We start from the raw sequence: 14,901 nt of genomic DNA, 5'->3' as shown, positions 1-14,901 counted from the left end.
ACACACACACTCTCTCTCTCTTTTCACATACACACACAAACACAAACAAGAACCCAAGCTGACGATCTTCTGCATGCTGTATGCATTATTCGCTAACATCCAAATAAATCTGCACCAACACAAACACGCAGTGTCCTTCTTGCTAGATTCAGTGGTACAGATTTATTTGGATGTTAGTGAATAATGCATACAGCATGCTTTGCATGCAGAAGATTGTCAACTTCAGTTCTTGTCCTTTGAGTTAAAAGAAACAGCATGGTTGGGAAAGGCATTTCTCTGTCAGAGTTGTATGGATCTGAGTAAATAAATATAGTTATTTATTTATTTATTTATTTATTTATTTATTTATTTATTTCATTTATATGCTCCCTTTCTCCCAGAAAGGGATCCAAGTTGGCTCAGTATAATAAGCTTGGTGGACCAATAGAACCAGTGGATCGTAGAAGCAAAGGAGACAGTGCACTAATGCAGCTGAAATACTTCAGAGCCAATGGCAAAGTACCTTGCTAGCCACATATCTATCAATTCAGGCAGAGGGGACAACTCATACAACCACCTGTCCAGGTCACTGCCAGGATGAGAATCAGAAGCAAGTACAGCTTCCATCTCCTATATACAGATATGCTGGATTCTTACTAAATAAACAGCTACTTTACAACTCCGCAGCTCCTCCGTTTAGAAACTTTGCTGTTTCTAAACAGGTGAGTTGAGTAGTTCCCCCTCTCTCACTGGGAAATGAGTCACAGCTCAAATGGTTTTATTATTTATGATTTAAAGGAGATTTATGATCTCCAAGGAGATCAAGGTGGGGACATGTAGCTGTCCTCCCCACTTTAGCCACAGAATAATCCTATAATACATCAGGCTGAGAGAAGATAACTGGCCCAAGGTTACCTCATGAGTTTTGTGGCTTAAAATGGAAGATTTCCATATCCCAATCGCACATTCATTTCTCTACACGACATTATACATATGAATGTTTGTAAATATGCATGTCTGAAATATATTTTGATATCTATTTGCTGAAAATATGACAGTAATACATGAAGACATATATTAATTGTCTGAGGGTTGCCAGTCTAAAGCTCTGCCTTGGTTTCTTCCTTCACAGTTGAAAAGTTGCTTTGTTTCAAATGGTACCATCGCCTTTCTTAGTACTCAGTTTGAATGTGTGTGCCTAGCCTGTTTGAATGCTTAATTCTGTGTTTTTAATTAGAGCTGCCAGTTTTTCAGTAGGGCTGTAAATCTACAGCAATTTCTGTGCTAAAATGAGCAACATGTAACAAATAATTATGGGGATGTTTGTGCCCCAGGTTCAACAGTGAAGTCAAGCATATCAAAATCCAGACCAAGGATAGTTTGTATCGCATCACAGAAAAGAAAGCCTTCAAAGGACTCATAGTAAGCATCTTTTTCCTTCTGTGCTTTTCACAAGTGTTGTACCAACTTACAAAAAAATGCAAGTTGAGAGAGGGAATCAGGAAGAGGGGAATGAGAGAAAGCTTGGTGAAAGCTTAATGATTTTGGATTTGGAAGAATTGAGATCTCTCATAAGATTATAAAATCATAGAATCGTAGAGTTGGAAAAGACCAGAAGGACCATCCAGCCCCTGTTTAAAGACCTCTAAAGAAGGAGTTTCCACTACACTCCGAGGAAGGAGTGCATTCCACTGTCAAACAGCCCTGACTGTCAGGAAGTTCATTCTAATGTTGAGGTGGAATCTCTTTTCCTGAAGTTTGCATCCATTGCTCCGTGTCCTGTTCTCTGGAGCAGCAGAAAACAAGCTTGTTCCCTCCTCAATATGACATCCCTTCAAATAGTTAAACAGGGCTATCATATCTCCTCTTAACCTTCTCTTCTCCAGGCTAAACATCCCCAACTTCCTAAGTTGTTCCTCATAGGGCATGGTTTCCAGACCCTTCACCATTTTAGTCACCCTCCTTTGGACATGCTCCAGTTTCTCAACATCCTTTTTGAATTGTGGTGCCCAGAACTGGACACAATAGTCCAGATGGGGACTGACCAGAGCAGAATATAGTGGCACTATTACTTCCATTGATTTAGACACTAAACAGTGCACCCTTGTTATACACTGGGGTTTGGTTCCAAGATCCCCCGTGTATAACAAAATCCATGGATGCTCAAGTCCCATTAAATATAATGACATAGCAAAATGGTATCCCTTATAAAAATGGAAAATCAAGATTTGATATTTGAAATTTATACTTTTTTTGAACATTTTCAAACCATGTATGCTTGAATCCGTGTATTAAAAATCTGTGTATAAGAAGGGCTGACTGTAATTCGAAGCTGTGATCAGAAACAAGAACAAACAGTACTGGTGAACTGTGTTGCTTGGTGAATACAGTGGGCCCTTGCCTTACACAGTGGATCCATTCTGGACACACACACACACACACTGTGTAAGGCAAAAAGTATGTAGGATCAAGCCCCATCTCCTTTTTGGTGAGCTGCTTCAGCATAAGCTGAAAGCCACCTATAGTGAACCCGCGTATGGCGAGGGCTTACTGTATAACCCTCCTTCAGTATGGGTCCTAAGAGTCCGGAGGTCGCGCCAAAGCCACACTCCATTCCTAAGCACTGGAGTGCAGCTTTGGTGCAGCTTCCAGATTCTTAGGATGCATGCATCATTAAAACATTATACCTCCAAAGAGACCCAAAGCAGCTTTATTTTGGCAGTCTGTAACAGGCCTAAGAGTTTTGCTCTTATGTCCCATTTGTGAGCTAAATAGTTCTCAATATCTACCTTGCCTTCTGTGTGTTTCTTTTTAACCGCATTGGTTGGATACATCTTTCCAAGCACACCTCCCTCCCCCCCCAGTGGTCATGTTCTGCATGTTTCATGATACTGCATGTGTGAAGAAGCTGTTCTCCTTTCTCTCTCCAGGAACTGGTGGAGTATTATCAAGAGAACTCCCTGAAGGATTGTTTCAAGACCCTTGATACTGTGCTCCAGTTTGCTTTCAAAGAGCCAGAGAAGAAAAATGTGGCTAGGCCATCTGGTATGTAATCTGGGCTACATCTCTACCATTTTAAGATTATGGGGAAATGCAATGTCAATAATAAGCAAGAAGTCTCCCAGAAAAGCAAAATAGGCTAGATACATTGCTGTGACAATAATCTAGGCATAGTCTGGAAGTTGGAAGTAACATGTTATAAGTCATCTCATTACTTTTTAAAAGTGACAGAATAAGTTGCAATGTCGTTACTGTAGCCCTTATCAGATGAGTGTGGAACTGGGGGTCTTGCGCACTGGGTGGTTCGAATTCGCGTTATTTCGCAAAGAACCATCATACCTGGGATTGGCAGGATTCAAATTGGCCAATCCGCATCCGCGCGAAGTGCATTCAGTGCAGAATGTTTCGTTACACCGGAGCTCAACATGCGGATTGGCCGATTCGTATCGGCCGCCTCGCACATGCTCAGTGGTGCCCTGCATGGGTTGTGACCTTAAACGCTTCCGGGGTGAAAGGGGAGGTCACGTCATGACAGCCCGGTAAACAGCTGGAGAGCCAGCTCATGCACATTAACAATCGCGATACAACGTGCCCGTTACTGTTCCCTCTGTACATTCCTGCTTGGTTTTAACGTGACCTTTCCTTGCAACAAATTAGCAATGCCCGGTTCTGCGTGTGTGTGTGTGAGTGTGTGTGTATGTATTCTGGGGGGGCGGGGAGGAGCAGTTCCAGCGGCTGTCAAAGAGGCTGGATGGCCATCTGTCAATGGGGATGCTTTGATTAAGAGTTCCTGCATGGCAGAAGGAGGTTGGACTGGATGGCCTTTCTTGGGGTCGCCGTGATTCCAGCGGCTTCCTCCTCCTCCTTCTCCCGGCTTGGGATCCAGCCTGGGCTGCATCCCAGGCAGGGAACAGGCGCGGGGCCGCTGGAATCGCGGTTCCAGCAGCCTCCTCCTCCTCCTCCCGGCTTGAGAGGCATCCCTGGCTGCATCCCAGGCAGGGAACAGGCGCGGGGGCCGCTGGAATCGCGGTTCCAGCAGCCGCCTCCTCCTCCTCCCGGCTTGGGAGCCAGCCTAGGCTGCCTCTCAAGCCGGGAGGAGAAGGAGGAGGCGGCTGGACCGGTGGCGATCGCCGCGATTCTAGCGGCCCCGCGCCTGTTCCCTGCCTGGGATGCAGCCAGGGATGCCTCTCAAGCCGGGAGGAGAAGGAGGAGGCCGCTGGAACCGCCCCCCCCCCCCCCCCCGCTTCCCTGGAAAGACCCACCGGAAGTAAAAATTGGAATCTGGGGATCTTGCGACGGAGTTCGGGACTGGGCGTTCATACCAGACCCATTCGCACTGAGATCGAACAGAGCCCCAATCCGGATATCCGCCAATCCCCTTACTCAGCGCACTGGCCAACACGCTCCAAAAAGAGGAGACAGTACGCATTCAGTTCGGCAGCTCGCGCATTCACGTGAGTGCGGATTGGGCCATTCGAATGCAGGTATGATGGTTCTTTGCGAAATAACGCGAATTCGAACCACCCAGTGCGCAAAAACCCCAGTTCTACACACGTCTGATGAGGGCTTGTGTTTCAGGGCCTTTTCACACTACACTATTATTCACTATGATTCCATAGTGAATCGTTGCATGGAAAAGATATAATAGAATCCCGGAGTTTGCAGTTCAGTGAGAGGCATTCAGAATCCTCAGACAGAGAGCTCCAATGGTGCTTCCCAGGAAATCCCAGGATTCCACAGGACGCAGCCAGGGCAGTTCAAGTGAAATCATAGTGCTGTAATGGTGTTTTATGAAAGGGTCCTTAGAGGGTAATGATAACATTTTAATATTGTTGTTTTTTTATATAACAACATCATTTTTGCAAAAAACGATCTTTACTTGAAAAAGCTTTCTCATTGTTATTTGCTGCTCTCCCACTCCCCTCTGTTGTTGTTGTGTGTCTTCAAGTTGTTTCTGATATATGGCAACCCTAAAGTGAACCTCTCATGGGGCTTTCTTAGCAAGATTTCTTCAGAAGAGGGTTGCTTTTGCCTTCCTCTGAGGCTAAGAGCATGTGACTTGTCCAAGGTAACGTAGTGGGTTTCCATGGCTGAACCAGGATTTGAACCCTGGTCTCAAGAGTCATAGTCCAACACTCAAACCACTACAACATGCTGGCTCCTTATTTGCCTCTATTTCCTTCCTTCCTTCCTCCTCTCACATAGACTTGACCTCACACATCCACTTGGCTATTCTCCATGTAAGACAGCAATGGTCAGACAGAGCTAGTTGGCCTCTGATTTAACCCATTCATCTGAGTTAATGAGAGATAAGCAGGAACTGGAACACTGAGATCCTCTGGTCTGTGCATAGCATCAGGTGCGAGTCATGTAATGCTTACTTCTCTGCACATTTGTGTGTTTTAAATCAGCCCTCCTTCACTTATTGATTATAGGCTCCTGGTGACTGTAGTTACTAAGAAGAGAATCTCCAGCTGCAGGGGGAATATAGCTGTAAGAGAGGGAATGTTTGTTTCTTTGAATTGGGAATAGTTGGGGCCTTTTTGAAATGTCATTAGCAATGATGCATTTGCTTTGGTTGTTATGGTGACATTCCCACACTTTTAATAAACAGCCAAGGGAGACTAGTATGGCTGTGGATTTTTATCTCTTGGATTATAAAAAGCCCCTCCAGAGGATGAATGATTGTAAGTTTAGCACAGGAAAGGTATCAACCTATTTTAAACTTGGTTGCAGTGTATTCCTGTATGGCAGAATGGGGTTGGACTGGGTGGCTCTTGTGGTCTCTTCCAATTATGATTCTATGATTCTATGACAGCTTTCACTTTATACATTGTGTTTGACCGTTGCCTTCCAGCTGTTATTTCATAAAATGCCAAGGGCATGGTAGGATAAGATAGAACCTGTGAGCATTTCCATGGCTGTGATGCAAACACACTTTCCTCTTGTCCATGATTAACATACCCATTGATTTCTTGCCAGGGAAAAGCTTGAAGTATTTTGGTTCAGCTAAGGCTCGCTACAATTTCTGTGCACGAGACCGGACCGAACTGTCCCTCACAGAGGGAGACATCATAAAGATTCTGAATAAGAAAGGGCAGCCAGGGTGGTGGAAAGGAGAAATCTATGGCCGGGTGAGCATTTTTTACCCATATATGTCTAAGCTGCTTCTTAAGAATGTGCTAGCTTTGGACAGAAATGCAACTGATATGAACACACAAAATAAAAGGATTTGAGGCCAGAAGAATCATCATGCTGCTGTTCTGATTCTAGGCGCTATTGCAATAGTAGCATGATATGACAAATACAACTCAGCAGAGGGAGCTGCATGCAGCGAGCCGTTTGTGTGAGCTCCATACATAATTTTAAGCAAAGGAATGTGTAACTTTTTCACACTACATGCTGAGATGGTTAGAATTACTCAAATCCTGTATAGTGAAGACCGGCAATTGGAAACTCTACTATCCCACATTCTCAGGAATTGACTGTTATGAGCTGCAATGTGGGCTGTTTTGTTTATTTCTATAATCTGTCTTCAATGAAATTTTGGTAGTTTTTAAAGTAATTATTACGAATGATTAAAACCAGTGCAAATTCAAAATGGACAAATGCATTATACACACATTGTGTGTGTGTGTAATCAGTTTTTATATTTTGAATTTGTACTTATTTTAATAATTTGTAAGCCACTTTGAGTCCCATTATTGGGGAGAAGGTGAGATATAATTGAATAAATAGTAGGGAGAAGCCATTCACAAAAATGGCTTGCCACGAGAAGGTTCCATGCCAATGTGGTTCAAGTGTTGCTCATAGACAACTGAGGACGTGGAAGCATGGCACGAGTCCCAACAGGATTGAAAGGAAAGCTGAATTCAACCCCGGGAGTAAGGTTACTGAAGGATTGGAACTGAAGCAGAGTCACTCACAAGCCAAGGTCTGTAATAGGTTAAGCAGCCCAGCAACAACATTCATTAGGTCAAACAAGACCAAGGAGAGGACAATGTCCATGCTGGATTCAGGATTCTAAGAGATGAGATGCTGCAGCCAGGTATGATGGTCAGAACACAATAACTAGAAGGAGGGGAAACAACAGTCAAGGAGAGCCAAGTTTAGAAGCCAGATAGTTCCAACCAAGGAGCCAAGAAGCATAGAATAGAAAGTATGGAATATAGATTGCAGGCCAGAGTAAAATGAAGCATTATTCAGGGAAACCTAGTCTATTTATGGCAAAGGGAGAATCAGTAGAACCCATGTCAAGCCATAAAAGTTGGCACTGTGGTCAGATCCAATAAGAAGATACTGCCCACTGTTTCTTTACTCTACAGTAGTGTGACATCAATGCAGAACCCAGGAAATGCCTGGTTCAAATCCCTGTTGCTTCTGACACTGCATGAATGTATTAATCAGTTGTGGGAGGGTTTTGAGAGAATGAGATTTGAATGAAACAAACAATACACATACCATCAAAGTTAGGAGATAACAAGAACTACATAATCTTTAGACTCTTATGTTGCTCAGTAGTGTTGTTCCTGAATTGAAAACATAGGAGTTTATCGCACTGCGTTCTGAGACCGTTCTCATCACGTGATGAGAACGGAACGCATTTGAGTATACCGCACAGTATGTGTTCCAATCGGGTTCTCAGAACGCTTAAATGCGTTCCAAATGTGTTCCAGGAGGGTACAGATATGAATGTGTTCCCAGAGAGCTGGAACGGGATGAGAACGTTCCAACAGAGGTGTGTGCGGTATTCTTATGTGTTCTCAAATCCGTTCTCGCATTCCTCTGTCTCCTGATTGGCTGAAAGAATGACAGGCAGGGAGGGAGGCAGGCAGGCGAGCGACTGCAGTGAGGGAAGCTGTGTGTGTGTGAGGGGGGAAAGAAGGAGGGAGGGAAGGGAGGAAAGTTGGGACAAGTGAGAGAAGAGGAAAGAAGGGAAAGAGAGAGAAAGAGAGAGGGAAACAGGGGGGCCAGAGCAGAGATCAAGAGGGAGAGGGTCTGGCTGCTTCTGCGGGGGGCCTCTAGTGTCATGTCCAGCGGGGCTCCTGTGCTGGCAGCCTGCAGGAGGCAAGGATGGCAGGAATGCCCAGGACCTTCTCCTCCTTCCCTCCAGGAAGGAACCCACAAAAGCTCCTCTGTTTGGAGCAACACACAAAAGCAAGCAAACAACTCCCAGAATTCCATAGCAAAGAGCCAGACAAGAATTAAAGCGGGGAGGGAAGCTCACAGGCCCCACCTGGAATATTGTGCCCAGTTTTGGGCACCACAATTCAAAAAGGAGCGTGTCCAAAGGAGGGCGACTAAAATGGTGAAAGGTCTGGAAACCATGCCCTACAAGGAACGACTTAGGGAGCTGGGGATGTTTAGCCTGGAGAAGAGAAGATTAAGAGGTGATATGATAGCCCTGTTTAAATATTTGAAGGGATGTCACATTGATGAGGGTGCAAGCTTGTTTTCTGCTGCTCCAGAGACTAGGACCCGGAGCAATGGATGCAAGCTCCAGGAAAAGAGATCCCACTTCAATATTAGGAGGAACTTCCTGAGAGTAAGGGTTGTTCGACAGTGGAACACACTCTTTCCTCAGAGTGTAGTGGAGTCTCCTTCCTTGGAGGTCTTTAAGCAGAGGCTGGGTGGCCATCTGTTGGGGATGCTTTGATTGTGATTTCCTGCATGGCAGAATGGGGTTGGACTGGATGGCCCTTGTGGTCTCTTCCAACTCTATGTTTCTATGATTCTATGAAGGCACACATTACATGCGCACACACACAGGAGGCAAAAGGCTGACAAGCAGCCAAAATGGGGAATTGGGATGACAGCAGAGGACTCTTCTTTTCTAACCGGTTTAAAGAGCTGCTATGGCTGCCGGGGCTCTGCCCTTGGCCCAGTCCCCTCCCTGGCAACTTGCTTTTCTTCGGCTTGAAGAGACCTGCATGGAGCTCCTCCTTCTTCCCAGCCTTGCAAAGGAGATTTGGGATGTAACTGGCAAGGCTCATCTCTCCTCATTTCTCTTTCTCCCGATCCCTCCTTCTTCCCTCCCTTCCCTCCCTCCTCCTTTCCCCCCTCTCTCTCTCACACCCCCCCCTTCCCTCACTGCAGTCGCTCGCCTGCTTGCTTTCCTGCCTCCCTGCCTGTCATTCTTTCAGCCAATCAGGAGACGGAGGCGGCCTTGGTGGAATATGTTCTCGGAACGGTTTCAGGAATCGCTGTGCGGTAAAATGCAGTTCTGATCACGGTCTGATCACGTTCTAGTTTACTAATGCAGTAATATCTGTTCCAGGAAAGTTCTCATCACGTGATGATAGGAACGTTCTCAGAACGCAGTGCGATAATCTCCATAGGCAAAGGACTGCTTTTCATTTCTGTCAATCCACAAAACGTCATCATTGCTAGCTGACTCCAGCTAAAAAAGTAATACATTGAATGAGATTAGGTTGTGGCTGCAAACATTAGGGCCCAGAACAGAGATATGCAAAATGCAGCACTTGGGCTGCATCTACCACCCAGGTCCATTTTGTGGCACCCTTTTTTGTGGGAATGGGTGCAGCGGTGGATGCAACCTTCCAAGACCTGGAGGCCTAGTGAGGCATCTTGCCATTCCACAGTTCTCCAGCCCTGGTCTAGATGATGGAATATCATTGAATAGTTAATCCCTAATATTTACCAATAGTTCATAGTTCACAAGACTGCATCTGTATCAGAAAAAAATGATTAGTAGGATTTTATGGCATTTTCCTTGTTTACTGCATTTCTAGTAATTCTTTGTCTCAATGTGCTCTTCCACAGGTTGGTTGGTTCCCAGCAAATTATGTGGAGGAGGATTACTCAGAGTATTGCTGAGGGTACCACTTGAATGGGTACGCTAAGGGATTCATTGGCAGTGCATCCAGGAACAATAAGCAGAATCAGTCTCTCTCTTTCCAAGAGCCATCGCTGTTGAAAAACTACAATTATTTATGAACTCTCTTTCATCCCCCTGCTCCATCTCCCATCAATTCCTCTCCGCTGTGTGTTTTTGTGTCAAATAAAGTGGGTGGACAAGGAGAACCTGAGTATGAATTCACCAAAAAGACAAAGCACAAAATCTTGGGGAGATCAAAATAAAACTCCTCTATGAAAAGTTGTTTTAAACAAGTCTGAGGCTCGACTCCCAGTGTCCTTACTTGAACCCCTGTGGAGGTTCCTTCAGATTGGTGGAGAGATGACTAGGCAACATGGGCTTGTGATCTGACTCAGAGATAGGCACCTTCACATTTCCTTTTTACTCTTCTCTGTCTCTCATCTTGAATAGCCATCCTGAGAGGAACCATTATTGAACTAATTAAGACCAGTAGTTTCAAAGTTTTTCCAAAGCCTGAAGGAGATACTGTTCAATACAGCAGCATTTCCAATCCACACCTTCCCATAATAAGTTCCTTTTGTCATGCTGAATTGGAGCCTATTTCACCCAGCTATGCACCTTAGGACATCAAGTCTGGTATCCTGATGCCCTGCACCTCTGATGTAAAATGCCAATGATTTTGTTGTTGTTGTGTGCCTTCAAGTCATTTCTCACTGGTTTTCTTGGCAATGTTTGTTCAGAGCAAAGTTTGCCATTGCCTTTCCCTGAGGCTGAGAGAGTATGACTTGCCCAAGGTGACCCAGTGGGTTTCTCAAAAATATATTTGATGGAGCAGTATTTTTCCCTGTTGCTCTAGTGCATAAAACCCAAACTAATTCATTGCATTTATTTACTTAATGATTTTGAAAATTAACTTTCAATGTAGACTATCCTACCAAGGTCACTTACAATACTTAAATTACTTCCTACCCAAAGATCTCAATTAATGTTTAAAAAGAACTTTCTGATGGGTATCAACTCTTTGCAACAGACTGGAGTGACTTGGAATGTGTTGGATTCTCCTTTGTTAGATGTTTTTAAGCACAGGCTGAATGGGCATCTATTAGGTGTCAACACTGTTGGATTTCTTGCATTGGCAGGAGTTTGGACTGCATGACCTTTCAGGTTCCTTCCAATGCCACAATTCTTTGACTTTAAAGTTAATCTTTAGGTTGGAAGTTTAACTTTCTCCTTATCTGGTATATCCAGAAAAACTTCTGCCTTGCTTGCAGCCTGAATTCTTTGGCTGCATTCACGCTACAGAAATAATCCAGTTTGACGCAACTTTAACTGCTACGGCTCAATGCTATGGAATTCTGGGAATTGTAGTTTGTTGTGGCACCAGAGTTCTCTGACAGGCTAAATGTCTCACAAAATACAATTCCTAGAATTTCATAGCATTGAACCAGTTAAAGAAGTGTTAAACTGGATTAATTCTGCAGTGCAGATACATACTTTGAGGGCACTAATACAGCTGGTTTTGGTAATGCATACCAGTGATCTTTCCATACTGTCCTTTGTGCTTTCCACTTATAGTGGGCTGACTCAATTATATAGGGCAAGACACTGGAAAATATTCATGTGCCAAAAATAAAGAACATCAACAAGTACTACTGTTAGTACCTAGAAGAAAAGGCTCTCATATCGATAAGACCAACATTTTATCAACTAACCCTAAAATTAATATTCAGTTTGACATATGAACACTCTTCTTATTACTTTAAAATAGGTGGGAAACATGTATGCCTGCATGTGTGTGTGTGTATACGTACATACATACATACTATTGTACACTATGCTATAGTACTATCTTTAGAGAGCAGTTCAGTTTTTACAAATCTAAGTTGTTTCATAGCTTGACACGTGAAAGAAGAAAAATGTCTTATGTGGTAGAATAAGGAGGAGCCGGCCTTCATACATTCAGCAGAATTAAAGAGAAAAGTTGTCCCTGAACAGTATACCATATCAGGTTGTAAATTCATGTTATTTTTCCTCCTGAAAAATAATAAAAAAAAACATTGCTGCCCATACAAGAGCAGGATGTCGGGAAGAAATCCAGGCTAGCTGTTAAAGGGATCCTCCTCTTCTGATTTTACTGATGGTAAAAAAAATATTCTGAGAGAGATGATATGACCATTCCACATATTCATAGGGAGTTCTAGACATTTTGATGGTCCTGAGAATCATTACAGAACCTCCTACATGTGCCAGAATTGCCCTTGGAATGAGACTCCTTGGTACCGAGTGAAGGAGATCAGGAGGAAGATGTGGCTGAGAAATGATCCAGCAAGTGACAAGGAGGCGAGAGAATCCCCTGAGGTGTCCTGGATGATGTCAGTACCATGAACAGCACAGGAGACTGGACAGGGGACCTCATCCATGGAGAAGCTGCACACTGAGGAGAATCCACAAATTCACCCTCCGAGGCCAAAAGCACCTGAACCTTGACCACTTGGAAGGATCCATTAGGAGAAAATGGTTTGGGGATCGATGTGGATTTGTGCCCTCTTACAGCTCAGTCGGTTGAAACCTATGCACCCTGGAATGCGTCTCATCCTCAAATGAGTGCTTGGAGTGCTTCTTCTTTGTTTCTTATCTCCCCATAATGAAGAGAGACAGAAGAATCGAGAGAGAAGAACTGAACCAGATTTGTAGGATGTTGCCCCAAGGCAGAGAAGGAGGAATAGAGTCTTTCCTAGGCACCTTGTTGGTATTGAGGCTCAAAACAGTACGTTTGCACTTATGTGGTTTCAAGTGCTCCTTGGATTCAGCAGGGCATTTTAAGGGTCTGTCGGTATCAGCACAATGCTGATGTTTTTGCTGAGTGGCAGGGCAATTTAGCCTCCCAAGCTGACCTTGGAGGCACAGCAATGGAGGTGATAGGAGGCATAGATGGTTTTAAGGTCTGCTCATAAAGTAGAACCTTTAGCTTGGGCTCCCAAGCTGCCCTTCCCAATGCTAGTCATCTTCTAAATTCTTGACTGTAGTCTCCGTTCTGACCAATGTTCGATCCGAGGTATGGGAACACTTTGACTCTTTTTATTTTCTCATTATCTAGGATGAATTGTTGCAGATCTTCCATGGTCATTATTTTTGTTTTCTTAATGTTCAGAATTAAGCCTACCTTGGCACTGTCATCCTTAACCTTCTTCAGTAATTACTCCAGGTCTTTGTTAGCTTCCGGTAGTAGTATTGTGTTGTCTGCATATCTTAGGTTATTAATGTTCCTTCCTCCAACCTTCACTCCTCCTTCCTCTGATTCTAAGCCTGCACTTTGTATGATATTTTATGCATACAAGTTGAATAAATAGGGTTATAGTGTGTAGCCTTGGGAACCATTCTGTTTCTCTATATTCAGTTCTGATGGTACAGGTTAGGCATCAGGACAATCAAATGTAGTGGCATTTATTGTCCATGTGCCAATGTTTTAGCCACATCAGGTGCCAGGGCTTGTGAAGCAAATTGCAGCAAATCCAAACTGGCATCTGCCATAAAAGTTGATGCCTTGGTCAATTTATTACTTCCCTGGCAGAGCTTAGTCTCTTCCTTGGGAACAAAGGAAAGCAAGTCCTTCACCCAAGAAATATAAATCCTAGTAAATCATTATGCCATGGAAGCTAATGCCTCATAAGAAAAATTATCCAGTCTTCTACTTCAGGATTTTTAAATGTGGTCTCTCCATCTTTAGGAAACAGAGAATCTGAGACTAAACCAGCAATAGGGGCATGGATAATAGGTAGTTTTAACTTTTCCATCACCTCGGGTGATAGTGAATAGAAATGTCTTGCAAAAGCTGGAGGTGACCATGCCATTCTGGAATGAGTCCATTCTCCTTCCAGAACCTCAGTACAAACCTCAGGCAAAGGTACCACAGAATGGTCTGACTCAACTCTAGCCCTGGTTTTTACTACTCCTTCCACAACAACACCAGCATCCTTACTAACAGCAGCGAAACTCAAAGCCTTTTCTGTTTTCTGTAGCAGGTTAGGAATTTGCTGATTCAAACAAATGGCAAGAAACATACTCAGGCAAATCCCCCTCCTCATCTGGGGATAGCTCTCCCTCCTGTCAGGCAACCCTAATGAAACAGAAGACTCGGCATCAACAACAGATGGAAGAGAAGAGGCACGTTTAATCGTTCTTTGCACTTTCTAGGGAGTGCGTGGGAAACCACTGAAGAGTATGTTTCACATATTCCCCCTTCTCCTCATGAAAGGAGGATGAAGACTCAGAGAGGGAATGTTTTATGGGATGTTTAACTTCTTCTGACCACTAGAGCACTCATGAGTGTGAGAGAGCTGCATCTTACCAGACTTGTGATTGTTTCTGTGCCTTTTCTTGTGGTGCTTGCCATTTGGGGTTGACGGAGACACTGCTGCTTCCCCCGCACACCCTGATTCCCTGGACCCCACAGCCTCCCTGGTTATGGAGGAGATCCAGTCCCACAACTCCCAAGGAAGCCCCTGACCATTAATAACCAGCGGAGAGAGGGAAGCAGCAGCATCCACCACACGCGCATACATACTTGAAGTCACACCAGACAGTCCCTTCACACAGCCTGCATCAGCATGTGAAGCTATGCCACCCTCCACTGCCACCTCAGTGCCACCAACAAGACCCTGTGAGATCTTGCTCAAAGGCTGCATCCACACTGCAGAAATAATCCAAATTGACACCACTTCAACTGCCATGGCTCAATGCTACGGAATTCTGAGAACTGTAGTTTTGTGAGACATTTAGCCTTCTTTGTCGAAGCTCTGGGGCCACAACAAACTACAACTCCTAGAATTCCATAGCATTGAGCTATGGCAGTTAAAGTGGCATCAGCCTGGATTATTCCTGCAGTGCGGATTGCAACCACAGTCAATTACAGACTTCCTCATTTGAAGAGAAATCTGAACTGTGTGCACTTACTATGACACCTAGACTGACCATGCCCATTAAAGACTGATGTAAATAACGGTTCCAAAACCAATTAAAGAAAATCCTAGAGCTGAGACATAGGCTGCTAATGGCCCAGGTAATAACAACAATGTTTGGACAGT

At 44.2% G+C, this 14,901-nt stretch overlaps 1 protein-coding gene across 1 annotated transcript in view; it reads left to right on the top strand.

The window, feature by feature from the left end:
* Positions 1-10,062, top strand: part of VAV1 (vav guanine nucleotide exchange factor 1) — an 89,818-nt gene extending 79,756 nt beyond the window's left edge. Inside the window, exons 25-28 of the mRNA XM_089535511.1 lie at positions 1,314-1,401; positions 2,910-3,024; positions 5,962-6,113; positions 9,763-10,062. Coding sequence (XP_089391637.1) covers positions 1,314-1,401; positions 2,910-3,024; positions 5,962-6,113; positions 9,763-9,816 — 409 coding nt within the window. The 3' untranslated portion in view covers positions 9,817-10,062. The remainder of the gene's footprint in view (positions 1-1,313; positions 1,402-2,909; positions 3,025-5,961; positions 6,114-9,762) is intronic.
* Positions 10,063-14,901: the final 4,839 nt, after the last annotated feature.

The sequence above is a fragment of the Sceloporus occidentalis genome, unplaced genomic scaffold (genome assembly GCF_023333645.1).
Source record: "Sceloporus occidentalis isolate IW3139 unplaced genomic scaffold, rSceOcc1.0.p SCAF_1, whole genome shotgun sequence".
Classification (NCBI taxonomy): Eukaryota; Metazoa; Chordata; class Lepidosauria; order Squamata; family Phrynosomatidae; genus Sceloporus; species Sceloporus occidentalis.
Note: the sequence above shows the minus strand (reverse complement) of the source record. Positions and strands in the feature narration are given on the sequence as shown.